The sequence below is a fragment of the Peromyscus eremicus genome, chromosome 4 (assembly GCF_949786415.1).
Source record: "Peromyscus eremicus chromosome 4, PerEre_H2_v1, whole genome shotgun sequence".
In the NCBI taxonomy this organism is placed as follows: domain Eukaryota; kingdom Metazoa; phylum Chordata; class Mammalia; order Rodentia; family Cricetidae; genus Peromyscus; species Peromyscus eremicus.
In genome coordinates this window covers 10,237,323-10,264,504 of record NC_081419.1, presented here as the reverse complement: position 1 = coordinate 10,264,504, position 27,182 = coordinate 10,237,323, and the positions used below count along the sequence as shown (strand labels likewise).

General features: G+C 48.8%; 1 protein-coding gene across 3 annotated transcripts; it reads right to left on the bottom strand.

Annotated features, from left to right (window-relative positions):
• Positions 1-190: 190 nt before the first annotated feature.
• Positions 191-27,179, bottom strand: Morn5 (MORN repeat containing 5). Of its 3 annotated transcripts, none has more exons than XM_059260172.1 (5): positions 26,983-27,175; positions 23,948-24,095; positions 21,845-21,956; positions 20,191-20,322; positions 191-363 (listed from the first exon to the last, which is right to left on the bottom strand). In XM_059260172.1, exons 1-5 carry the CDS (start codon positions 27,027-27,029, stop codon positions 284-286), a joined length of 519 nt encoding a protein of 172 aa, XP_059116155.1. In that variant the 5' UTR covers positions 27,030-27,175; the 3' UTR covers positions 191-283. The 3 variants fall into 3 exon arrangements, with proteins under 3 accessions (XP_059116155.1, XP_059116154.1, XP_059116156.1); XM_059260171.1 differs by lacking the exon at positions 191-363 and adding an exon at positions 15,154-15,861 and having other exon boundaries at positions 26,983-27,179; XM_059260173.1 differs by lacking the exon at positions 191-363 and adding an exon at positions 16,507-17,487 and having other exon boundaries at positions 26,983-27,176.
• Between the last annotated feature and the right edge of the window lie 3 nt (positions 27,180-27,182).

The following is a 27,182-nucleotide window of genomic DNA, read 5'->3' as shown; positions in this document are numbered from 1 at the left end:
AGTTAGAAATCTATGTCCTAAGATAAAGGTTCTTGAACGTTCCCATGCATGAGAAGTAACTGGGAATGCAATTGCCAAGCCCCATTCCCACATATTCTGATTGGCAAGTCTGGGCTTGGGCCCAATGCCACCACAGTGGTACTGAAGCAGGTGAAATGGGGTGTCTTCTAAAGCACTCACCCTTGGGGCCTTTCAGTGCTGGAAACCTTTATTCTGAAACTCAAGTCGAAGCTAGAACAAGAGCCCGTGGGCAGAGGGGATCCCGGTGGAGATGCTGAGGTATTCACAGCTTGGGCTTCTGTGCAGGTTTCTCTGCCCAGCCCTTGCGGCAGGTCCTGACGATCCACTCATGTTCATCATCATCTGTAGGGAGGGAAGCCAGTTACACCTCTACTCACGAGAGCCCTCCAGGCCCTGGGCCTGGGAGACCCAGCTGGGGTCTCGGGGCCTGCAGTGCCTTCCAGCACCAGCTGCTGGTCCAGGTGTTCAGCTCCAAATGGCTGGAGCAGACCTCTGTCTCGCTATCATAGCATCAGAGCATCCCTTAGCAAAGTTCCTCTGCTGGGAAAATGGATCACTAAGTTATCTAAGAGTTTGTGGTTTGAGGATGGAGCTGATGAAGACAGCCCAAGAGCATCTGGCCACTTGAGATGGTCTGGTCCTGTCAGGCGGCGTGGTGGCCTCCCTCTCACTCACCTGCTGACAGCCCTACAAGCAGCAGCCCACTACACTGGGCCAGACCTTGGCAAAAGTACTAGGAGACACAGCCTCGGGTACCACTTCTCTTTCTGTGACCACTTGGTCTCCCCGTTTGGACTCAGGTACACAGTGGGGGACACAGAGGGGACGCTGGTGACATTCTCTCAGAGGCCGAGTACAGCCCTCTCCCTGCACCCCATCCTCACGGCCCCCCACAAGCGCATTGTTCCCACCACTGTGCGGATGAACAGGGGCTCACAGGGGTCTGGCCCCTTGTGCCCAGCCTCCTGGTCAGCATGTGGCAGAGCTGGGAGGATCTGAGCCCATGGCTGCTGCTTTTCCAAGCCTCCCAATCAAGTGAGCCCTAATCTTCATTCCATAAGCAGCCTTCCCCTTTCTGTATGGGACCCTCTGTGGATTTATCTTATTTTCCTTTCTTCCTCCTTTCTTCTCTAAACACACACCCAGCCCCTCCCCCACCACAACAGGGACCCTCTCTAATGGCAGGGCATGCACCCCTAAAAATGCATGCAGCTTTATAAAATATGCCCTCTTGTTTTGTGTGCAAATAAATGTGTTTTTAATTTACAAAAAATGGCGTTGTGCTGTGAGCCGCATTGTGTGGGACTTCTTTCACTCTGTGGTACGTTTCACTTTTCCTGTAGCCAAACGTACAGCTAGTTCTTTGCTTGTTACCACTGCCTCCGATTCCATAGCTGGCTGCTCTCATAGCTGACTCTGTCCTCCAGGCGTCAAACCTCCAACCTCTCAAAACCGGGAACACCAGGCACTGTGGGCTCCTGCCTTTGTGTACACAGGGGAGAATATGCCTGGGTTTTGTTCTGAGAGGAGCAGCACAAGGCTGCACAGATTTCACTCACCTGTGCCCTACCACCTTCCTGCCTGTCCTCCCTTGTCCTTCCTGTCCATCCCTGTGTCCATCACTGCCTCTCGTAGGAGGAAGGGACTCCCCATTCTCCTCAGGTGACAAATGCTGGAAACTAAGGACCGGGGGGACTCACTGGAAGCAGAAAAGCAGAAAGGTAGTAAAAGCCTCCTGCATCCCCTGTCCAGGGACCCTCCCTAGAGCCACCCTCTCGGGGAAGCACCAGGCCCACACCGGGGAGAGGTTCGTGGACAGCTGAATGTGCCACACAAGCCCCGCATCTCACTGGGTCTCTGTAAGAATACAGCAGGGGTTGAGGAGATCACACTCATGTCACAGAACTGAGGCTTTAGATCCCTGGCCTCTGGAATCTCAGCCAAGTTCATCAGGACCTGCAGCCTAACTTCTCACCCCAGGGCAAGCTTGATGCAGGGCCAAAGCTGCCTGTGGAAGAGCTAGCCCTGCCCACCCTCACTGTTTCTTTGCACGTAACTCAAGAAAAACAGCTTGCTGGTGAGAGCATGCTCTGGCCTTGGACTTAAGCAGCCAGTGGGCCTCAGTTTCCCTTAACAGGCTGCCTGAATGACCTCGCTAAGGCTGGCAACCCAAGGGCGTGTGGTGGGGTGCTACGCTGATGTGTCAGCACACAAGGAGTTAAGCACTGGTGGAGCCCACTTTCGCCACACTGTGAGCAGCCTGCTTGATAATTACAGTTCTGAAGTCTCCAGGCTATTCGAATCAGTGCAGCTGCAGCCTCTTCAGCGGTAACCCCTGAAACCAGACAAACTGGGTGTATTGTGCTGAACCAGTCCTCAGGCCCCTCCCTGATCGTTACAAATTGACAGCAATGGACTTAACAGCCTCTTCACTACTCAGTTTACTCTCTACCTGGCTGCACAGCCACCAATTTGAATCCCAGATGCCTTCCCTCGGGCAGCTGCTCCTCCATCCTCCCTCCACCTCCTCGGCGCCTCCTCCACTCCCCTGGCCCTGCCACACCAGGGTGAGGCTGCCGGAGCACATTTCATCAATATTTAAAATGGAATTAAACCTGTAGCTTTGATTAATGCCTCCTGGAGCCCAAGAGTAGTGATTACTATTTTGCAAATTGCGATTGTTGGAATATGTTAATATGATTGTCTGAGAACATCTTCACCTTCTCGGGTAATTTTCCTCCTTTTTTGGCAAGGGGGGGGAGGATGGGAGAAAAGCAAAAAAAAAAAAAAAGATGGGGAAAACACCCCCGAGAACTCTTTAATCAATTGTAAATGATAAGCCTTGGCAGAGTTGGTGGTGGTGCAGAGGGAAGTGGGAGGGGTGGAGGGGAAGACTTCTGTTTTGGTGCATTTAGCATCATCCTAAGTTTTTGGTTCTTGTTGGCCTGGTAATGCCACTCTGGGACACTATCCTAAGGAAGTAATCTAGTTGTCTCCATACTGTTTAGAATCAAAAGAACAGAAAATGATGTAGATTTCTAAACCAGGGAATGGTTACTTTGTTGTCTATTCATTCATTTAACAAATGATTTCTAAATGCTGGACGTGCTGGCAACCTCCTGGCTTGGGGAGTGGGGTGGGCACTCACCGTAAGCCATGGGGAGGGAATATTTAACAGCCAGTGAAAATGACAGTTGTATGGCGACACAGGGGAAGTGCTTTTGATAAGGTAATAAGCCAGAATAAACGAGATGATGCAGCAACACACCCCTCAACAACAACAACAAAAATCCATGGACTTTCATACAATAAAATGGTGGCTGGAAGAAAAACTGAAGGTGATAAACTGAATTGGGGTAACTCTGAGCACTGTGGTGTTCTTTCCTGTTTTTGGTGTTCCCCAGACCTTCTCTCCTTGGTGTGTGTTGATCACAGAAGAAGTGTTTGCCTTTTTTTGTCCTGCTCTGCAGTATAAAGTCTTGGTGATTTTTATGTGTTTTGTTCATTAAAATACAAAATTTCTAGGTTCCTAAAAACAGTAATGTTTTTATATTTCTAAAAAGTAAAAATCTTAGCATAAAAATATTGGCAGAAATATAAAAAAATCTGAACAGATGCCCTGCCCTCATGCAGAGTGACCATCTTCCAAAGGAAGGGAGAGGAAAACACACACACACACACACACACACACACACACACACACACACACACACACAAATACTAAGTTGGCAGTGGAAAAACTGGCCTCAGGTAGGTTCAGGGTTCAGGACAGTGCCAAGTAAACCCCAGGGAGCATGTCCCCTTGTTCTGTTTGGATGGAAATGGCCTGTCACCTTTGTGGTCTTCCTCCCCAAACCCTCCCATCCCGGTCTAACCAGAAGAGAAACATCTTACAAAATACCTGAGCAGCGTTCCTTAAGACTGTCAGTCCACACCAGGAAAAGGGCACCTGTGGGTGTAGCCTAGTTGTAGAGCACTGAGATCAGTTCCTAGCCAAACCAAAATAAAATCAAAACAAAAATCCTAGCCAGGCATGGTAGCACACACCTTTATTCCCAACACTTAGGCAGCAGAGGTAGGTAGAGCTCTGTGAGACTGAGTCTAGCCTGGGCTCATAGTGAGTTCTGGACCAGACTCACTACATAGTGAGACTCTGTCTGAAAACAAACAAAACCCACTAAGTAAAACAGGAAAGGTGGAGCCCACAAAGACACAACTGCATGCCATGTGTTGTTCTGTCATGTGATGTCCTGGAAGGGGTCCTAGAACAGAAAGTGGACATGAGAGAAAGAAAAGGGATTCTAACAAACGTTAGACCTTAGTTAAATTAATTCACCAACATTAATATTGATACAAATGAACTAACTTGCCAAGTGTACCATACAACAGTGTCTGTGAGTAAGAGGAAGTGGGCATGTGGTGTACTGGGAGAATAGCTGTAGGATCCTCACACTGATTATGTGACTGTAACTGCTCTAAAAGAAACAGATCATTTCTTTCAAATGCATCAAAATCAGTGTGCTCCTTACTGGCCAGACATCATGCTCTCCAAACACAGCCAGTTACCCAAATGAAAACACTCACTGCTTTTGTCTCCCTTGGCCCTTCATACCAGATTTTTTAAATCCTTTCTTAGATAATGCCTTCCTTTCATATTAGAGACCCCCTTTGGGGGTCACATATCAGATGCCCTACATATCAGGTATTTACATTGTGATTCAAAACAGTAGCAGAATTACAGTTAGGAAGTAGCAATGAAAATAACTTGATGGTTGGGGTCAGCACAACATGAGGAACTGTATTAGAGGGTTGCAGCGTTAGGAAGGTGGAGAACCATTGGCCTGGAGCTAAGCTCATGGTGCAGGCACCACCGCACCCAGCATACATAGGTACCCAGTAATGCTTTGCCAGGTGAATCTGAATAAGCCTTTTTCATCCTGATTTCCCTCAGGAGTCTGAAGCAAGAGAATAAGAGAGTTTATGGCTAGCCTGGGCTACATAGACCTTTTAAGACACTAGGCTAGGACACAGCTGAGTGGTAGAGCACTTACCTGATATGCACAAGGAGAACTTAAGTTCTGTCTTCAGCAGAAAAAAAAAAGAAACAAGAAAGGCCTAAACAAGGTAATACCAACTGTGGTATACTTTAAACATTGACGTTAGATTATTCCTTTTAACACAAACAACTGTTGATACAAGGGTGATGCTCTGAGAGTTTTTTCAGAAGAAGTCCAAATTCCTGTAGTAGCAAAGGCTGTGGGGTTGGGGAAGAGCCTATGGATTTTCTTGTCTGGACACAAAGGGCCACATGATGTGTATAGGCTGGGCTCTCGTGCCTACCTCCACTCCACCCTCACAGGCCCTGTCTGAATGCCAGACTTCCCTGACAAAGAAGCCAAGGTCATGGTTGCTTCAAGCAGATTGGAGCAACCACATTGTCAGGGCCTAGCACAGATGCAGAACATTTAAGTACTTAATAACTATATGGTGAACAAATGAATAAAGAAATGTAAACTTAGGGACATAAAAGTAATAGATTCACTCTGTGGGACTGAGATCAAAAGAGAAGACTATCCTCCCTCCTTGGGCAAATGGAGCTCCTCAGACAGATGCCAAGTGCGGCCTAAGACTGACAGCTGCCGCCGCAGCCTTTTGTGTCCTGGGGCTGTAGGTTGGGCACCTCACCACCTGGCCTGGGATCACACCTGAGGACTAACCGCTTGCAGGAAATGCCAAGCCTGGCTGGCCTATGGCTTACCTCCCAGCAAAGATGGAGGAGGGCCAGCCCGCATAGGCCAGATATGGGCCAGGCCTGCCAAGCTGTGCCCGGGTCCCAGAAGGTGACCATAGTTCAGTCTGCAAGTCAGCATGACATTGAGGGAAGGAGAGGTACTGGAGTCTCAGGAAGGCTTCAGGGAAACAGGAGCTGCCTAGGTGGCTAGCAGAGAGGGAAGCAGTATGGCTGCACCTGGCTAAGAATGTGGCCTTTGAGGGCTGGAGCGATGGTTCCGTGGGTCAAGTGTGAAGACTTGAGGTCAGACCCCTAGCCTCTGTGTAAGAACCCGGCATAGCAGTGTGTGTCTGTGACGTCATTGGAGATAAGGTAGATGGATGGATCCCCGAGGCTTGCTGGCCTTGCAATCTAGACGAAACTAGCTTGCTGGTCAACCCCCCGTTCAATGAGAGACCCTTTCTCAAAATGAATAAGGTTAAGAACAATAGAGGAAGGTAACTGAAGTTATCTTTGGCCTCTATGTGTACTACACACAAGAAAGTGCACCCAAGCACACATATACAACTCGCACAGTGTGGCTTTGGAGCACTGTGCCACTGTTACGGGTGCCACCTCCTCCCTGGACTTGTTTGCCCCTCTACAAATGTCCCTGCCTGGAAGCTTTGCCATGAAGTCACATCTGAAACATGCTTAGGGCAGTTCTTGGTGCACAGGAAATGCCAAAGACACAGAGAGAAGCCGGAAGTTAGTTGTTTATGCAAGGTGGGACTTCTGAAACCAGATAGACCTGGGTCAGACGATGAACCACTCACTTGCTGGGTGAGCAGCCCTTCTCCATTTCTGAGCCAGGATCCCATCTGTACAGTGGGTTGAACCAGACCTCCTACAGAAGGCAGGGGAAGGCCTGGTCAGGAAGAAGGGCGTTCCATGAGTACTGAGGAGATAAAAGCTAGATATCATTCCAATGGGTCTTTAATTCCCAAACTGGATGATTGCAAGGGTGTGTTCCCTAAGGGACTCGCCAATGGACCCTTGGAATTTCTGGGCACCTGCCAGATATGGGGTGGAGGGGATCACAGGGAGGAGGTCTTTACTCAGCATTGGAACCATGAGGATCAAGAGGCACAGCTCAGCTAATGAGCTCTGTTCAAAGCTAGGAGGACAGGCTGGGGCAGGTGAGCCATGGTGGGCAAACAGGGAGATTGGGGTCACTGGGCACCCACAAGCTGGGCTCGTGGCACACCTTTGGGTTAGGTAACCCTGTGGTCACCACTCCTGTGCAGCTCCCTAGTGTGAGGGGAGGGGTGTGGACTGGGAAAGGGAGGAGACCCAGAATGAACAAGCAGCAGGCCTCAGGGAGTGGGGGCAGCCCAGCCCAGAGCCTGGTGGGGCTGAGCTTTGTGTGTGCATAGTGTGTGTGTGAGTGTGCAAGTGTATGTGTACATATGTGGTGTGTGTGTGTGTGTGTGTGTGTGTGTGTGTGTGTGTGTGTATTCATCAACCCTCTCAACGAGAAATGAGATTGCCACCACTTACCATAAGGAAGGCTTAGGAGATGTAGTGATTTCCTCCTTCTCTCCATTGGGGCAGAGGGGAAGGCCCATTTCTACCCAGTTGTTCTCAAAATGCAGCTGTGTGCCTGTGAGTGTACCAGTGGTTATGTTTGAGGTACACACTGTAGTACATGGGACTCTGGTAAATGTGTGGCACACTGTGTGGGGATGGCTGAGTGTGGCAGTGGGTGTGTATTTGAAGTCTGAGTGTATGGGATCACAAATACAGGACAGAGACACTGCCAACCTGAAGAGCCAACCTGGTCATCCGAAAGACCAGGCTGGCAGTGGGCCCAGGGCCAGGCCAGGCTCTGGGAGAGAGAGCTTCTGTCATGGGATACTGCTCCTTACCCCTGGGGTCAGTGCCAACAGGAGTCCAGGCTGGGATGAAGGTACATATCAAATCAGACTTCCAGGCCATAGCTCTGTCTCACCTTCAGTACAAATGACAAATGCATGAGATGGTGGAGGTGGACCAATGCCACCATGCCCTGGCATTCCTATCACAACTCCCAACAAAAAGGAGGCTTTGAACTTTTCTGGCAGTGGTGGCCAGAGGCAAAGACCTCAGTATTGTTAATATTGACTGAGAAGTCCCTGCCTAGGCAGCGCTTGCTACAGGCAGGTGAGAGGCCTTAGGCTGTTCTTGTCTCTTCCTGTGGTAGAGTATCCTCTTGGGAGTGGATTAGGACAAGCCACACCACCCCTTGGGAACGAGGCCTGCGGAACCCAGCATCCGAAATCTTGCCAAGGCCCATTCAGATATAAGAGGCTTGGAAATAAAAAAGGAAATGGCAAGACTGAAATAAATAAATATTATAATTAATGCATTCAAACTTGATTAGTTATTAATTCTAGAAATCAAAACAATTTTATTATCCTTGAAATCCATTTGCAGGCTCTGTTTCTTCATTTTGCCAGAATTCTCTGCTAACACACCCCTCCCAAGAAATTAGAGCTAGTGTAACAGAATTGTAGTCAAATAATGGACCAAGTAAAGTTGGAGAGACCCAACATCAAATAGAGCTTGTACTTTAATATACTGAAATGATGCGGATAAAGGCTTCAGGGCTTGGGTGCCTTAGGATCTGTCCTCGTGGACTGGTGAGTTAAGAATCTTAGGAAGCACTTCTGGGGTCAGGTGCTGGGCACAGCAGGAACACATGCCCTACCTCAGTGGACCTCATGAATACTTCTGAAAGTATGGCTGGGGTGGTTTGGGGTGGATGTTGTGGGTGCTTCAGTTGCTGGGTAAGGGGGAAAGTGCTCACAGTCAAAAAAAAAAAAAATGAACCTTGGAAGTCCTTTAGGAAGGCCCTAGCCTGGAAGGACACTTCTCTGAGTACCACACAGGCAGTTTGCTGAGGCGGCGATACACACGTGACTTGTGCTTGTGGGTGATACTAATCTAGAACCATCGTCTGTGCCTAGTGTGGACAGGAGGCATTCAGGAATGGAGACTGCTGATCCCTACCCTTACTATTTGAGTACTAATAATTGGATTTGTGTTTCTGAATCACATTCAGGATGCCTGCCATAGCAATAAGACAACTCAGAAAAACTGAGTACCATAGCCAAAGTCACCCTGGCAGCCTGACTTCATAGCATCTGCTCCTTTTGCCCCTGACCTCTGGCTGTGCATGGATGATGGAGGCCAGTGTACAGTTAGCAGATGCCAAAGGCTGGATTAGGCTAGCAGAGTGGAGACAACCAGGAGGGATGGGAAGTACTCTTCAACACTGGTTTTGCAGGTCAGTGTTACCATCTCTGGATCACAGGGGAGGGGAGCCAGGCTCAGAACAAAAGCCTCTCCACAGGCTCACCAGTGGTGCAGTGACAGAGCCACGCCTGTCTTCACAGTGGCAGCCCATGGTGTGGCCATGCCCCACTTCCTGAGAAGCCCTTCTGTAGGTAGCTCCTGCCCTGACTGTTCACTGTCTGAGGGATTGAAGCCAAACACCCTAACCAGCACTCACTTTCTCTCCGTGCTCTGCCTTGAATGCACAGCTGAGACCCACTCAGACACACCCACCAAAGCCCTGCTGGACATCACTGCTTTGGGAAGCCCCTTGAGTCCTCCCTCAGCCTCTAACACACAAGGAGATCATAGTGATACATCTTAGGCTCCTACTGTTCCTTTCCTTTCATTTAACAAACCCCATCTTTTGTTCTTTAAGTCCAACCTCATTTTCTGGGCCATTATTTCAACTGCACAGGACACAGTCACACATTCAGCACACTGTAATCGCAGCTCTGGCTACCAGAGAAATGAGGGCATTCTTGGTTTTGGAAGAAGGAATCTCATATTCAATATTTTAAATTAAATGTGAACATGAACATCACAGGCCACTGCCTTCCACATGTCATCTGTGGTTCACTCGAGCATTTAGGCTCCCTGAAGGCCCCAGGCTTCCTGCGTCTGCCTGTTCTGTCTGTGCTTTTCTCCACCCTGCACTGATTTGGGGTTTGGGGAAAGCTCTGTGCTGTCATATGAAGCCCTCATGTACACAGGAGAAAAATCAAAGACCTGAGTCTGGGGTGCCAGAGGGTCTGAAACTCTAGATTGATAAAGGATGAAGATTAGGGGCCTGTGCCCCCAAACTGAACACCAAGGAGAGATCTGGAAGCAGCAGGCCACTGGTTCAGTTTTGAAAGCAGTACCAAAAACAGGTGGGCAGAGGCCAGGGAACAGCCTGCCGAGGGACCCTGGCTTGCTGGGTGTGTGGTGTGACTTTTTAATCCATGGTACAAGATCACCACTGTGGTGATCACTGGCGTGCACTGTGCCATGGGCAGAGCCACACACTGTTCCCACAAGACTGCCAGCATCAATTTCATGCTCACTACAGGTCCTTTACTGCTCCCATCCTTCACATGAGGAGTCTGAATTTTAGAGAAGGTAAGTTACCTGCTCAAATTTGTCCAGCTAGCAAGTGGCATAAAGCTGACAGTGGCTCCAGCTGCCCCTCCAGCCTCGGAATGGGCTTCAGCTAAATACCCCGACTTCCAGAGCAGAACTGAGGAAGACAGGTGAGGCTTCTGCCCAAGGGTTCTGGCCCTGCACTTCCTTCTATTAAAGAAGACAAAACAAACCATGCTGGCCAGGCTGATTCCAGCTGCAGAAGGGGAAGCTGTGGCCTCTGGATGCCTCCAGGAGGCTGCCATGAGGGCAGGGAAGCATTGTTACCAGAGTCCATGGGCCTTGCAGCTGGAAGGGGGACTTCCAAGACCTTTGGAGTGCCAAGGTGAGAGGGTGACAGTGGGCAGGTCAGGGAGGGGCAGCAAGCAGGGCTGTCTGTCATCACCACGCATGGATCTTGACAGGGACCCACGGGTGGCTTCCAGATGAGCCATTCTTACCCTTCCTAGGCCAATTTCTGTTTGGGGAGAGGGCTCCCATCTGTCAAGTAGGGAAAATAGCATTTCCTCAAAGACTGGGGATGGGCTAAGTGCTGGCACAGTGGAGGTTTCAGTGTGCCTAGTGTCCCTTCCTATCCCTTCTGCTGACGACGCATACCCACGTCTGCTGGGAGGGATGTGTGATCTGTGGGGCATTTTATCTGGCAGTTACAAGCATGATATTATCCCTCCACAAAGCCTTCATTATGGTGCTGCTGACAATACCACAGATAAAGCAGGGATGCCCCTGCATGCCAGCCTCCAGGTGATTATAACATTTGGATAAATTGCCTTTTGTCTTGCTAGAGAGCCAGCACTGGGAGGGGGGCTGTATGGGAGCCTCACTGGCCATCTTAGGAAAACCCCAGGAGGCTCCACTGAGAGGTAGCCTGGGACTGAAGCTTGCAGTGGGAAATCAGGGTTGTAGCCTTGGCTGGACCATGGTTGTCAGTGTAAGAGTCAGGCATGGGATGGGCTGTCTTAGAGGAAGTAGCTGCTTCAAGATGAGCGGAGTCTTGACTTTCTATAGCACTGGAGGACTCTCTGGGCCAGATTTTGAGCATAAAGTAAGCAGAGGACCTGCCTTAGCAAAAGTAGCTGTCTGTAATTCCATCTCTCTGGTGCTGGGAAGGCCATTGGTTCTTCCACTAGCAAACTCCACCTTCTCAAAGCCAGCCCAAATGCTATGTCTATTTAGCTTTGGAGTCAGCTGGACCTGGGTTTTAATTCCAGCTTTGTTGACCTTGAACCAGGCATTTTGCCTCACCTCAATCTCACCATCTGTGAAGTAGGAATGATCAGGAAAGCTACTTATCACAGCTGCTGGTGTCATGGGAGGTGGAGGCCTGTGCCAGGGACCAGGCCTCCACCTCCCATGACACCATGGGACACTCAGTAAAACCATCATCACATTCCTCATTCCATATGTGCCTTGGTCCCTCCTGTTGGGCGTTTGGGATGTTTAAACTTCAGAAGACTAAAGTGGCCTTCCATTTTCAGGTGTACAGTCTGCAGTTGGGTATTCTAGAGTTGGCTGGGGGCAATTGCCCGGGCCCCTGTGAACAGGCCTGGCATGCAGATGAGCCTGAGTGTGACTCCCATCTGTGCTGAATTTCCTGGGAAAATTCTTTAACATCACTGGGCCTCAGTTTGTCGAATGTAGCTGATGGGAGGACTTCCTCCCACTGATGGTAGATGTCCAGTCAGTGACAGCTCTTACCACCGCCTTCCACTTTATCTTCCTCCCAAAGGCTCCAGATGGCACAAGCCAGGTCAAAATCCTTCTTCCTACTGCCCATGGAACCAAGTGTACATTCAAATGAGGTTTGTGGTCTTCATTTTGAATTCTGTCTGGGATCCACAGGTTCAAGCGTAAAAAGGGCCTCTCTACAAATAATCACCAGCGTGTGATATTTTTACGAAACCAAAGCCATTGTTTCTGATTGAAGGAAAGTCGCTGCTATTTTGAAGAGCAGCACGATTAGGCGGTGGCGTTCTCTCTTTCACCATTGGGAATTAGATGCTGTTTGAGAGATTGTGAGCTCCAGGACATTTGCCAGATGTGCTTGATTCTACATTTCAGACAACAAAGGGGATAATGTTGGCGGGAATCTTGACGGCACTGCTGATGATCGGGATATTCTTTGGGGATGGTACTGAGACCTTTCAGGGAAGGATTTCAGCTTTTACATAAACTAATTTGGGATGCTCACTCTCTATCTTGCACAAAGCAAATTTAGTTCATTGTTAGCTGTATCTGTTAAAATGGTTACAAGGGTTTTTTCCTTGAATATTAATAATGCGCCTTTCATCGGAGACTCGCATGGGGTGTCATTAATTGGGAGGAGGGAGTAAGGATTAGTGGCACAGTTCTCTCAAAAATGATTCCTACCAGTACCATGGAGGCAAGCAACAGACACATAAAGAGATATATGAACAAAATGCTGACGTGACTTTGGCTAATCCTTCCTGAGAAGGGTGAAGACAAAGTCTATGAGGGGGCAGCGTTAGTTAATCTCTTGATTTTTCATCGAATTGAAGGTAATTATCCTGAATATCTTCAAGTGTTTCTGCATTGGATCACAGTGTATATAGGACCTTTTTTGAAATAAGGTTACATTTAATTTGGGAGACTGTGGTGGTTTTGTCTTAAGACTCTAGAGTGGGCCTTCTCATCCATTTAGGACCCTTACCAAGCTCCAGGTGGGTGCCAGTGGCTGTGTTTGGTAGAGGAACATGAATCAGGCATGTCCCTGTCTAGAGAGGTTGATGAGCACAAAATGAAGTAGTGTGCAAACTGGCAGGAAGAAAAGAATGTGTATTAACCAGTTTGCTGTGACTGTAACAAAGTACCTGAGGCAATTAACATAAAGGGGGAAAGTGTTTAGTTTATGTTGTAAAAGGTTCCCGTCCAAGACCAGCAGCCCGCTTGTTCTGGGCCTCTGGCAAGGGTGGCACATCCGTGGAAGGTGACCGTGAGGGTGACATGTAAAGGGTGGTCTGTGAAACTGCAAGCCAGAAAGCCAAGGAGGGACACTGGATTGAGGTCTCATAGACCCTTTCAACAAGGTGCTCCAATGACCTAAGGACCCCCCCTAGGGCTCCACCTCCTGACTAACACCCCCTGGGGCTGCCCTTCAACATGTGGGCCTCTGGGAGATAGTGCACACATTTGAACCACCGCAAACAGGCTTTGAGTTTGGATCTAACTTTGTCAACAGCCATGTGACCAACCCAAAGCAAATTCTGCTTGGAAAGACATATGTGTATGTGTGTACCTGCCGGTGCTCACCAGCCAGAAGAGGATCCCCTGGGACAGGAGTTCCAGAGAGGGCTGTGAGCCACCATGTGACTCTGGGAATCAAACACAGGTCCTCTACAGGAGCAGTAAATGGTCTTAACCACTGAGACATCTCTCCAGTCCCCTATAAGGAAGTTCTTAGCCTGTCTGACACCAGGTATTACACTGCAAACTATAGATCATGCAAATTATCCTCTTAGAGCAGATGAGAGGAGGTCCACAGCACAGGCCTCACCAGCCTCCTCTCCAGTGACCATTCCTTTCCCAGCCTTGTCACCCTGAGAGGAGAGTGAGCAGGTGAAGTGATCCTTCAGTAATCACAGGCAGACCTCCTGGCCTGTGGCTCTGTGCTGAGCCCTGAGAGATGAGGCCTATGGCAGGTGGAAGAGGGAAAGGCTGTCTGTGTTGTTGCTCACTGAGGAATGGCTGGATTTCAACATGGTGTAGAGCACAGAAGAGTGTGGAAGATAGACCTTCACCCAAAGTGAACCTGGAGCTCTGAATGTTGTGAGTGAGGAGCTGTGGACCCTAAACTCCCAGCAGCATTCCATTACCCAAGCACATCCGGGAGGAGGCAGCAAGATTAGCATAGCCAATCACATAGTCTCCCAAGAGACTTCTTTGCTCCTCAGCACCCAGAGAAAACATAATAAGCCCTAGGGCCCAACTCACTCCTCTTTCCTCCAACCTGAGTCAGTAATCATCATAGTGATGGCAGTCTTGAGCCGCCAGTGAGTGAACACCTGTCTGGGCCAGGTGCTGGGCCTGGTAATCATACACTTAATCTCCCTTTTCCCCACAGCTCCTCCAGAGAGGTGCTACTACAACACCCATTTTATTTTTATTTTTATTTTATTTTTATTTTTTTGGTTTTTCGAGACAGGGTTTCTCTGTGTAGCTTTACGCCTTTCCTGGATCTTGCTCTGTAGACCAGGCTGGCCTCGAACTCACAAAGATCCGCCTGCCTCTGCCTCCTAAGTGCTGGGATTAGAGGCGTGCGCCACCACCGCCTGGCTAACACCCATTTTATAGACGAGGAAACTGAGGCTCTTAGAGGAAGAAGTGAGCTATCCATGACCACACAGCTCATCTCTGGGTGACCTCAGACTAGAGGCCTCCCATTGATAGGGGTTCCAGGCCCTGAGGTTTTTGTCACCACAGCACCTCCCCCAGTCCTCATGCCTCTCGTGGGACAAAAAGTCCTAAACAAGCCTGGTTTGCTGTATTTGCTGTAGTGAGGCGTATACAACAACTGTGTCCAGTGGCTATCACTCACAGTTCACTGTCTTAAAACAGAAAGCTCCAGGGAGGAATGGAAAGATCCCTCACTGATGGGGGATATGAAACAATTCTGTTGTCTCCAGACCTGACATTCTCATCTCAGGACATCAGCATTCCAGCTGCCAACATGCACGGAGGCTTTCATGGGGGTTAGGACACATGAAGAGAGGCTTCGAGGTGGACAGAAATGACTAAAGCCACTAGCTCCATAGCAGGGACCTGAGTACTGTGTGCCCACCCAGCAGCCAAGCCCAAGCTCAAGCACTGGACCAAGCAAACACCAACCCTGCAGATCAGATATGGCCTGAGTCCCCGATTGTGACCCCATGTCGGCCAGTAAGATGATTTGAAACCTTGGCACCATGTAGAAATATAATGGATTGCTTTTATTCAAAATAGCAAGTTGTCTATTATGTACAAGAACTGAACTTCGAATTTCAGAGAGGGAATATGTAAAACGTGTAAGGGAGTGCTCTGCCTGCCTGCCTGCCTTTGCTTTTACAAAGACTTGATCAACTCATGGGACCTGTGAGATGCTAGGAACATGATGAGTCAGACATACTCACCCAGGCCCTGACCTCATGAGCTCCCAAATAAAGATACTTCACTGTCATATGCTAAGCACTGCTTGAGAAGCCTATGGGGCCGCAGAGAGAGAAGGAAGCCAGGAAAGGCTGCCTCTAGCAGTCCTTGGAGAGAGTTAGGAACTCAGCATAGTGCACAGCAGCCAGCACTTACCAATGAGCAGAACAGAAAATATTGAGCATTGCGTGTGGTACACATATGCACACAGGCTGTGTCATGTGTGCAGTCAGGAGGAAAAGCTCCTGATGTGCCCAAGGGCCTGTGCCTTCCCCGCTGCAGTGACAAAATACCCTGACAAACGCATCTTGAGGTACAAAGACTTTATGTGACCCACAGTCTAGGTTATAATCCAGGAGAAGTGATGTGGCATGGCAGGAGCCTGAGAGAACCATGGTGCTCAGCATGCTTTCTCCACTCTGCACAGTCCTGCCCAGGGAATGGTGCCACCAGTAGAAGACAGGTCTTTGCTGTGGATGTCGCTCTGCATGCTGTGAATGTGTTGCTCTGATTAGTTAATAAAGTGCTGATTGGCCAGTAGCCAGGCAGGAAGTATAGGTGGGACAAAGAGAGAGAGGAATTCTGGGAACAGGAAGGCTGAGTCAGGAGTCGCCAGCCAGACACAGGAAGCAAGATGTGAAGGCAGAATTGGGAGAAGGTACCAAGCCACATGGCTAAACATAAATAAGAATTATGGGTTAATTTAATTTTAAGATCTAGCTAGCAAGAAGCCTGAGCCATTAGGCCAGTTTTAATTAATATAAGCGTCTGTGTGTTTATTTGGGTCTGAGTGGCTGCGGCCCGGGTGGGACTGGAGAAAACTCCAGCTACAGGTCTTATCTCAAAGTATTTAAGATAACCCCTCACAGACATGCGCACAGGAACCTGATCTAGACAATTCCTCACTGATACTCTCTTTCCAGGTGATTCTGAATTGTGTCAGGTTGATAATTGAAACTGCCTAAAAGCCAAACTCGAGAGCCCAGGTTGCCTGCTGATATCCTGGAATGCTGGAGGTTGTCAAACCTTTTTAATGAGTAGAAGATTTAAACTATCACTAAAAGCCTAGCACAGGCATGCCTGCCTGTGATGCTGACTACTTGGAAGGCTGAAACAGATTTGCTTGAGCCCAGGAGTTCAAAAGAAAAGTTAATTTTCAAAGTAACTACAGGTGCCACAGTCCTTAGATAAGAAAGGCATCTCTTAGGACTGGTGAGATGGTTAAGAGCACTGGCTGCTGCTCTTCCAGAGGACCTGGGTTCAATTCCCAGCATCCTCATAGTGGCTCACAACCATCTGTAACTATAGTTCCAGCGCCTCTATTGCCCTCTCTGGCCTCGTGTGCACCAGGCACGCACACATAAAGCAGCACACTGTCCACACTGAAAAAGAAAAGAAGGTATCTCTGAAGCCCAAGTCCAGCAGCAGGGCTGCCCAAGGAGGCTAGAACTCTGGAGACAGGGAGGAGCCAAGGGAGTACAGAGAGGCCTGAAGGAAAAAAATCTACTCTGCACAGCCCATCACATCCTTCAAAGTGTCCATAGAGAAATCAACTTCAGGTTGACCAGGAAACTCTTCCCCTGCTCACTAGCTTAGACAGTACCAGGAAGTGCTCTGTGGGCTGCTGGGGAAGAGAGGACAAGCTGGACCCTGCACGCTGCAACAGTGACCTGCTGGGAAATATGCCCTCTGGTGCAACAATGGCATGTAGGTTATGGGGTAACCAGCCCTGTCAGATTAGGATATGAGGCCTGCTCATACTATAAACCAGATCAGAAGTCATGACTTGGAAAGACCATGGGCTCTGGGCAGCGGGCTGGGGGGCTGGGCTGGGGTGGGGGTGTATAGCTGTTGTTTTACTAAACGCTTTCAAACTGCATTCTAAATACCTATGTTTTTACTCACATATGTGGAATGCTCTCATTTTGGTCAGAGAAGCTTCTTTAAGCAGTGGATAGTGGTAATGCAGAGACCCATAACTGGTCTGTGTGCAGGGTATGTGTAACTCCGAGTGCCAGCTGCGGTGGATCAGTTGTATCAGCCTCCGGCATCCAAGACTCATGCCACATCAGGCCCACAGGCCAGCAGCTCAGGCCCCAGGTTGCAGATGGGAAGCACTGTTAATGGCAAATTGGGATGTGGGGAGAAGGGCCCCAGGGAGAAAGTGGACAGGAGTGCAGGTCATTCCTCATGTGAGGAGGTGAGTCCGGATAATGACTAGTTGATCAGAGAGGCTCTCCCTCAGTGGTTTTCTGAACACTCTACGCTCAACCTGTCTTACAATATCAGGACCAAATACTCTTGGTTCTGTTTCTCTCCATTATAGACTCTTTTTTTTTTTTTTTTTTTTTTTTTTTTTTTTTTTTTTTTTGGTTTTTCGAGACAGGGTTTCTCTGTGTAGCTTTGCGCTTTTCCTGCATCTCGCTCTGTAGACCAGGCTGGCCTCAAACTCACAGAGATCCGCCTGTCTCTGCCTTCTGAGTGCTGGGATTAAAGGTGTGCGCCACCACCGCCCGGCTCCATTATAGACTCTTAAAGTCAAAGGACAAGGGATTATCTAGCCCGACCACTTCATTTACAGATGGAGATGGGGCCAGAGAGGGAAGGCTCCAGGGTTCAGAGCTGGGGCCAGAACTTTAACCCAGGTTTTATGAGTCACCAGCCTGGGCCTACCAGGGTCCTTTCAGTTGCCCTCCTCACCCACCGTCTTACCAGAAGGCTCTCCTACAATCTTAATTCTTTTGCCCTTTTCTCTCTATGTAAAGAGTCTTTCCAGTCTGAAACATTCCCCTGCTCCAGTCACCCGTCACCACTCAACCCCCCACTCCCCCCACCCCCTCACTCTCCCCACCCCCCCACCCCCCCCCCACCCCCCCTCGCCTGCCAAGTGCTGGCAGCAACTCTGTACTGTCAGGGTCGCTTCCTCAGCAGTCCTTCCTGCTCTGTGGGAGATGATGCTGGGGCGCTGCTACCATCCCCATACTTAGCCCAGATCCAGACACACAGCAAGTGGCAGGAAATACCTGCCATGCAAACCATTAGTATCTGCCCTCCAAGCGCCCCTAAAGTTTAAGTACACCACCAAGAATGTCTCCTTTTGGAACTTTCTGGTTGCTCGGTCATGACATATATTTTTATGCTTCTGTGTCTTTACGCATTCTCTCTGCCTAAAATGCCCCTCCCGGCCTTCCTGCTCAGTATATCATTATATACCCATTGTTTGTTTGTTTTAAACACATCTGACCAGGCTGGCCTCAAACTTGCTATGCATGAGGATCATCTTGCCCTCCTGGTTCTCCTGCCTCCACCTCACAGATGCTGGGATGATAGACATGTGCCACCATGCCTGGTCTTTGTGTTCTGTGGCTTCCTATGTATGAGACAAGCGCTCTGCCAGCTAAACTACACCCCAAGGCCACCTATTCCCTAAGAGCCATTGCCTCTGTGAGCCCTTTTCTCTGTAGCACATTTCCTTCTCCCTCGTCTCCCACTCATTCACAAATTCTGCCCATTATACTGCAAATGTCTGCTTCTGTGTCTGTCATGAACATTAGGCTGTGACTCTTCACTGGACCAGGATGCCACTCTGAGGAGACAGGACTGGAATACAATTCAAACCTTAAAAGCTTCAAATGAATCACTTGTTTCCTACCATAACTATAGAAAGATTTAACGAACACACCGTGCTCTGGAATACTCTAGAATAGACTTCATACAGCCCTGCTTCTGCAAAATGCTCCCACTGCCCCACTTCCCAGCAAATTTCATAGTCAAACACATTTGCGACATGAAAGAAACATATTCTCTCCTTCCCCTTCCTCTCCCTTCCCCCAGGTAGAGGTTGATAGATCACATTCATTCCTTGATTTATCTCTTCGTCTCTGTCTCTGTGTCTCTGTGTTTCTCTATCTCTCTATGTGTCTCTGTCTCTCTCTGTCTCTGTCTCTCTCTTTCTGTCTCTGTGTGTGTGTGTGTGTGTGTGTGTGTATGTGTGTGTGTGTGTGTGTGTGTGTGTGTGTGTGTGTGTGTGTACAGATAGACAGGTCTCTGAAAAGGTCCATAGCTGTTGTTACCTTAGTTGGATTATGACTCCAAGAACACAGCTGTGACCCCATGCATTTATAGGAAACATCCATTCTTTTCTTTATACATTGTCTTCTGAGAGTCAAGTCACTGTGGAGTCTTATCAGCCTTGGGGTCACTCACTAAAATGAAGTTCTGGATCTGCCAGCTAGCCAAGGGCCAGCCAGCCTTCCTGGACTACACAGTCACTCCTCTGTGGCCATGCCTATGCTTTCCCTCTGACCGACAAACTTTCTCCCCATGTCCAAGGCCAATTCCTAGGTGCCAGTTGAGATGCCATGTCCTTCTCAAAACCTCTGATACCTTGGTTCCGGACTAGGGACTCTAAACCACCCCTTCATGGTGCTCCCACCCTTTCACTTTCAGGGCGTGTCTTTCTTTTGATGGCCTGCTCCATAATGAAATCAACTCTCTGTAGTCCTCTCTCTGCCTACCAGAGCGTCTGCTCCAGCAGGAAGGGGCTGGGGTCTAGCTTCTCTCTGGTATACCAAGCACTAAGCATGGCGTCTGGAACACAGTAGGAGTCCACTAACGCTCGATGAAGGGACGCATACAAAAAGAAGTGCCTTAATCTTTCAGCAGCTTGCTGCAGTGCTATCACGGTTACCCTAGGCATGTCCTTGCTCTCACTCTGTGGTCAGGGTTGAGGTCACAGAGACATCCAGATAACCCATATTTGTCTTTTTCTTAATAGAAAGTGAAGAGAAAGCATGTCGGCGGTGTCAGCATACACCTACCTGCATTTCTCAGAAAGCGGTTTCGGTAATCCTTAATGACCCTGGTGGTGGGGTTATAGAAGCCATCTCCACAGTCATAACAGCCTGGGGGGATTTTTCTAGGTGGGTCCATGTTGGTGAGCTGAGAGATACCTTAAACAGACACAAAAGGACAATTAGTATATCACCAAGGCCACGTGCAACAAGGCCACTGTTTATGTGGCTGTGGGACCAAAGGCTCCTTTTGCAGGGCCAGGAACAAAATCAGCAGGAACAGGGCCCAGGGAGCTTTTGGGAAACGGGCTATAGTCAGGGCCTTGGGAACTAGACCCTGCTTTGACCTTACCCTCATCCATTTCTTGGGCCACTGTGATGAAGTTCTGAAGTTAGAGAAACCCTAAGGGTAAGTCAGAGATGTCCAGAAGGGTAAATCCAAGAGAGGGGTAGCCAACATGTGGGTAGAGGCCACAGGTGTGAGCCCTTGGCCACACTCAGGACAGAGGCCACAGGTGTGAGTCCTTGGCCACACCCCAGGAAACCTGAGAGCAGAACTTAGATGGGGGGGGGGCACCAGAGAGGGCAGACAGAGCCCCGCACCTGGCTTTCCCACATGGCCACGTTGTACCATTCATTGTTTCCTGTGTGCTAGACATTTGGCTCCTCCTGTCTCAGGTGACCCTCAGAGCAGCCCTATCTTACAGAGAAGAGAGCTCACATCCGAGGCTGAGGAACAGGCCCAATGCTAGCTAGATAGGAAGCAGCCATGCTCTGGGCCCTGGGTGCTAAGTAACGCATGAGGGAAGGCGAGGGTCTGAGTCTGAGCTCTAAGTCAGCAGCACTGGAACCCCAGGAAGGAAGGAAAAGGATATAGACATTTTAGGTCTTGGCATGCCATGGCTGGAGTAAAGGGGGATGCCAGAATGTTTTTAATTGTAAATCTTGAATTTCCCTCTCTCTGAGCAGAAAGCCGAATGCCCCACCATGCCCTGTTTACAGGTCTGCACCCCAGAAAAGCAAATGCTTGAATGTTATCTAACTATATACTTGACCTTGACCCTAACCAAAACACATGTATATTGGCAATGATTGCGGAATGCCTTTTCCATGCCAATGGCTTTGAAGCCATTCTATGGCTGAAACCTCAGGCCAGTTGCCACCCTAGAGATGCTTGGAGAAGTCAAGATCACCTTAACCATCTCTATTTTCTCCTCTGTGAGGCAGGGCAAGAGTGACCAGATGGGGCACCCTGAACAATCCAAGAGATAAGACAGGGACTGGAGGGATCCAGTCCACAGAGCACACGTCCCATCAGTGTCTGTCCCCCTTCCCCACCTTCTCGTGTTCTAATGCTTACATATTTTTAGTATGACAGCTGGCATGTGCCATGCACCTGACATGCATGCAAAGCACTATTCCAGGTGCGAATTCTCTTACTGGCAATGGACTTGTAAGGCAGAAAACACTGCTTCCCTGACTTAGATGGGGAAAGCCGAGGTAGAGAAAGGGAGTCCCTTGGTCTCCTCCCCTTGGCCAGCCCAGGGGTCTTAGATGTGAGGACTGGGTCCTGTGGCTCTCCTGGGTCTGTTGTATCCATCTTCCCCCTTGAGAAGGCTCAGTGGGGATCAGTCCCTTGTTTCAAGCACCTTTGGCCTCCCTCTAGGTGTGGGTGTGCTACCTGAGGGCTTCAGGCCGTAGCAGATCTCGGTGAAGAACCTGCGGTCATAGCTGTCACAGTAGTGCCAGTGTCTGTCCTCGTACTGCAGCCCGTCAGCGAAGGTGTACTTGCCCTGGAGGAAGAGAAGCACACGGGCGCCGGAGGAGACCAGACAGAGACTTTTTGGCCGAGCAGGTTGCTACCAAGGGAGCAGTTGGCTGTTTGCTGCCTTAGGGAAGAAGTGACAGCTGGCAGAGTGGCCCTGGTTGTGAGGATTAGGGAGATGGAGCTACAGGACTGAACCCGGGTGTGGCGGCTGCACGGAGCTGGGCAGGCCACCTACTCGCAGCTCTCAGGTTCCCCATTTCTAGGATTAGGATGATGACAGTGTCCCTCTAATAGGGGTGGCTGGGAACTCGGTGAGATAGGTACATGCCAAGCTTGGCCGGGAGAGGTGTGTGTGTGTGTGTGTGTGTGTGTGTGTGTGTGTGTGTGTGTGTGTGTTTCCCAAAGAGATTAACATTTGAGTAGATGGACTGAGTACAGAGATCACCCTTACCCATACAGATGGACATTGTTAATGGCCTGATCAGAACATGGGGCAGAGGAAGGATCACTGTGCTCTCAGCTGGCCTTGGGCATCGGCACACCTGGCCTCTGCCTGGGACTCACCCCACTGCCTTCTCTAGGTTCTCAGCCTTTCAGTTTGAACAAGAACTACAGTTCTGGCTTCCCCGGGCCTCCAGCTTGCAGAGGATACACTGTGGTCCAGCTTCCATTATTTCATGAGTCAAGCTCTCATAATCTCTTTCTGTGTATCTATTGGTGCCTTCCTGACCACCCTTCTCTGAGTACTCTAATACCCATAGAAGAAATACTTGCACATGTTGTTTTCCTTTTATTATTATTGTAGCTAGAAAGGCCAGAGCCAGAAGCCACAGCCGCCTGTCCAGACGTGCATTCTGTTCTTGCTGCTCCAGAGCTAAAGGGATCCTCAGGATGTAGGAGCCCATCAGCCTAGGCCTCAGGAAACATGGGTGGAAAGTCCCACAATACTGTTTGTTCACTGTGTGGCCTTGGGTAAGTCACAGCCCCTTCCTGAGGCTTAGAGTCCCCAAACTATAAAAGAAGCATTTCTTAGTCTTTTTTTAGGTCATGAGTCAGGCTCAGCAAACACTCGGGGAAACTCAGGAGACGACAGATCATTTTCCCACAGAAAAACATAGTTCCATACTTGCAGAGACTTTTGTGTGTGTAAAATCAGGGTGTTCCACTGACCCCTGAGTTCTACTCATGGCCCATAAACCCCAAGATCAGAACCTTTGGATTAGATGACTTAGTAGAGGTGGTGATGGTAAAAGCTAACCCTTATGAGTGTCTACTGTGTGTTAGGAAAATACATCTTTCCCCTATTGACTGTCAGCACCATTGTGGTAGGCTGTTATCCCACCCCACCCCACCCCCAAAGCTGGCCACACCTGCTGGAGTTTGAGACTGTGTTACCTTGCATAATTTTTTAAAAGGAACTTTTCTAGAATCACCCAATGTGAAGGTCCTTACAAGAGAGAGGTAGACAGGTCCAGGTGGGAGGGCTGGACAGCAGGAGCCAGCAGGGGTGGGGAGAGGGCGGGGTGGGGAGGGGGCGGGGTGGGGAGGGGGTGGGGTGGGGAGAGGGCGGGGTGGGGAGGGGGTGGGAAGTGACCTGGAGCTGTAAGCACTGATTGGAGTAATAGTCATGAGTCAAGGGGTGCAAGCAGTTTCTAGAAGGCAGACAAAATGTGAGGAAACAGATTTTCCCCTGGAGTCTGCCTGCTGGCCCTATTGAGACTTCCAGCCCCTAGAACCATAAGGTGGTGAATGGAGGCTGATTTAAAATGGTAAACTGAGGGGTAATCCACCACAGCAGCAGTAGATAGCCAAGCTGACTGAGGAGCATGCATTTCAGAGATGTAGATCAGACAGTAAATGACACAACAGGATGGAGGAGATCCTAGAGTCCCTGGAGAATGAGAAGTGGGGAGAGGAGAGACTGGAAAGAGGTAAGCAACAGACAAGGAGAGCACAGTGATACAGCAGGCAGTGGCTCTTCCTGCCTGAGCACCACCCCAGTCCCCAGCTGATCACCTTCACCGCCAATCCCTTCTCCCAGGTGGCGTCGAATCTGCTCCCACTGGGGAAGAACAGGGTTCCTTCTCCATGGAACATGCCATCCTTCATGTCCCCAACATATCTCGTGTCAGTAGGGAGGACATATTCTGCACTGCCCTCCATCCTGTAAGGACATGGGGAAGTCACTGAGCTCTGCATGGCAGCTGGGAAGACATTCACTCTCTACATCCTCAGATGTTGTCATCCCTCAATATTCTGTCAGCGCTTTTGTGGTGCTTTGTTTTCATCAAAACCACACACACACACACACACACACACACACACACACACACACACACATGTTGTTTAAGATGGGGCAGCTTGGGTCCCTGCAGACTGCCCTGGAGTTGATGCTGTTCCCCGAGATACCTCCTCAACAGGCCCAGAGAAGGCTGTGTGCTGTGTCAAAGCTACACAGCAGAAACGGCAGAGACCAGCGCTCAGGAAGCTGACTCTGTGCCCACTATGACCAGTCCAGCCTTGCCCATTAAGCAAATCCTTGGTCTGGTAAATGTTAGCTTGGGCCAGCTACATAAATCACTCTGCACCTTACCTTACTTTTCTCACTTGTCAAGTGGGAATCACTGTGAGGAGGAGATGATGCATAGTGGCTGCTATAAAATGTGGATGGTCTTTCTTCATTTTCTGTGTTCTGAAGTAGAATTATCTAGAATTCACTGCACAACACTTGCAGAGAAAGTGATCATGAGGTCAGAGAGACCATATATATATAATTTTTTCAACAGGCACTCTAGCCCATGCTGACCTGGAATTCATGTAGCCCAGACTGGCTTTGAACCCTGCCTCAGCCTCTCAAATGCTGAGATTATAGGAATAAGCCACTAGACCAGGTTTTTCATTTTTAGATTTAGATATGGTACAAGCAAATCATGAATTTTAATGTTTAGTTAAAACAGCTTTATATATGAAGCATAATTGACATGCAAGACTACACACACACTTAAAGTGTACAATTTGTAAGTCTTGACACATATCCTGGAGACCATCGTCATAGTCAACATAATTAATATATCCACCACCCTCAGCTGCTGCATACCCTTGTTAACCTTTCTTTTTTGTTCTTTTCATTCCTCATCCCTAAGCAAATACTGATCAATTTTCTGTGACCATGAATTAATTTACATTTCCTATAATTTTATATAAAAATATCATATAATGCCGGGCGGTGGTGGTACATGCCTTTAATCCCAGCACTCGGGAGGCAGAGGAAGGAGGATCTCTGTGAGTTCAAGGCCAGCCTGGGCTACATATATCTATATCTATATCTATATCTATATCATCTATATCTATATCTATATCTATATCTATATCTATCTATCTATCTATCTATCTATCTATATATATATATATATATATATATATATGCTCCTTTTTGGGGGGATTCTAATTTCCTTCATTCAGTACAATTCTTCTGAGATCTTCTGAGACCTACAGGCTGTTTTCTTCACAGTGGTATTTCATCACATGCTGGAACTTAAGAGGCCCCAAGGATGACTTAGTTGCCTGTTGCTAAAAATCAAGATTCAGCAGAGTATTTGGCAAAACTATGAAAAGAAGTATAGTCAGCAAATCAACAACTGTCTTCTTGTGAGTTGTGGGCAATTGAGAGGCGTTTTTCAGGTCTGGGTTTCAGTACTGTGGCTACAGCAGTACTGAAAAAAAAAAATCCCAAGCAAACACATTGCTTGGGATGAAGCACAGGGATGGCTGGTGTGGTGTGGACAGGTGAAAGTGCACAGAAGGCCTTCTGTCCATGTCTGTCTGGTTATCTCACTAACTTTACATGCATAGCACATGATGTGTGTGGGTTTTCCAGTTTCTGTGCCTAAAATACTCAATCCTTCATCTCCACCTGACAAAACTTTTGCTGTAGCAAGGCCTTGTGGGAAGAAATGATGTGGTTTAGACACAGAACTGGGTAGAAATTCTTGACTCCATCACTTCTTCTCTGTGTATCCATAACAGTGAGCATGCTGTTTTGCTTAAGTTCAACCAGTTATTTGCAAGATCAGCCTGAACCACCTCACTGCCATGGAAGTGTTGCACCCAGCATCTTTGGAGTTTTGCACCCAGCATCTTTGGAGTTTTGCACCCAGCATCTTTGCCACTTCCTGAAGAGTTAGACAGGGGTCCTGAGTCCTCTAAGCCCCCTTTCCTCCTTTACCATCTCCCTTGCAAAGCTGCTTGAAGATTTGCGACAGCATCCCATATGTATTATTACCACTTTCTCTAACACTCTATCCCATGCTTGGCTAGACCATTGCTCTTGCTGCCTCAAACTCAACACCCTGCAGTTCTTCTAGCCTGTGCACACAGACCCTCCCAAATCAGGCCCTTCATCTCCATCTCCACAGTCCATGAACTGATCTACACCCCCAACAACTAGTACTAATCTGTCAATATACTTCCCCCAGCCTTGGGCTCTCCAGCTCTAAAAAATACTCCACTCTCTTCATCCGGAGCTGCTAGCAAGGCAAAGCAACCGCCTCCACACGTCCTCTGCCTCCCTTGGCCACAGTGCTGACCTTGATTGCTTGTCATAACTGTTAAGCTTACTTGCTCCACTATGTTTGTGTGAGCTTATTGAAGGCAGAGATTACAATCAGCATTTGCTGATTAGCATTTCCTGTTTTCCTTGGTGTGCATCATTTTAAAAAATATTTGTTTTTATTTTTTAATGTGTATAAATGTTTTGCTTACATGCATGCATGTGCACCACGTGCGTGCCTGGTGCCCGCAGACGCCAGAAGTGGAACTTTGGTTACAGATGGTCGTGAGCCAGCATGTGGCTTCTGGGACACACACACACCACACACAATAAATAGAATGAATGAATCCCACCTATGCGGCTTTTTAGATATGTGTACTTGAGCATGTTAGTAGAACAAGTGTTTGAAAGCGCTTGGCACAATGTCCTTGGCTGAGGCCAAAAGGCAGCTGTCTCTCTCTCCCCTGCCCGGGAGTGGACACACGGACGAATGGGACCTTACCTCCCGTTTACGTATGCCCCGACATAATGGCTCCCGGTGTACTGCATGTCAGCGGCTAGTGTCTAGCAGTTAGACGCCAACTTCAGCGGCCTCAGTGTCACTATGACAACCAGGAGGTGTGGGCGGAGCTCAAACGAAGCTCCGCCCCGCGAACCCGCTTGACTTCCTGAAATGGCGTATACTCATTCCTCCAGCGGTCA

Excerpts from the sequence above, each read along its gene's own strand:
- Morn5 (XM_059260171.1), bottom strand. The coding sequence starts at position 27,029 with ATGCAGTACACCGGGAGCCATTATGTCGGGGCATACGTAAACGGGAG. Across the intron at positions 24,096-26,982 it reads GGGGCATACGTAAACGGGAG|GATGGAGGGCAGTGCAGAAT; the intron begins GTAAGGTCCCAT and ends ATGTCCTTACAG. Across the intron at positions 21,957-23,947 it reads AGAAGGGATTGGCGGTGAAG|GGCAAGTACACCTTCGCTGA; the intron begins GTGATCAGCTGG and ends CTCTTCCTCCAG.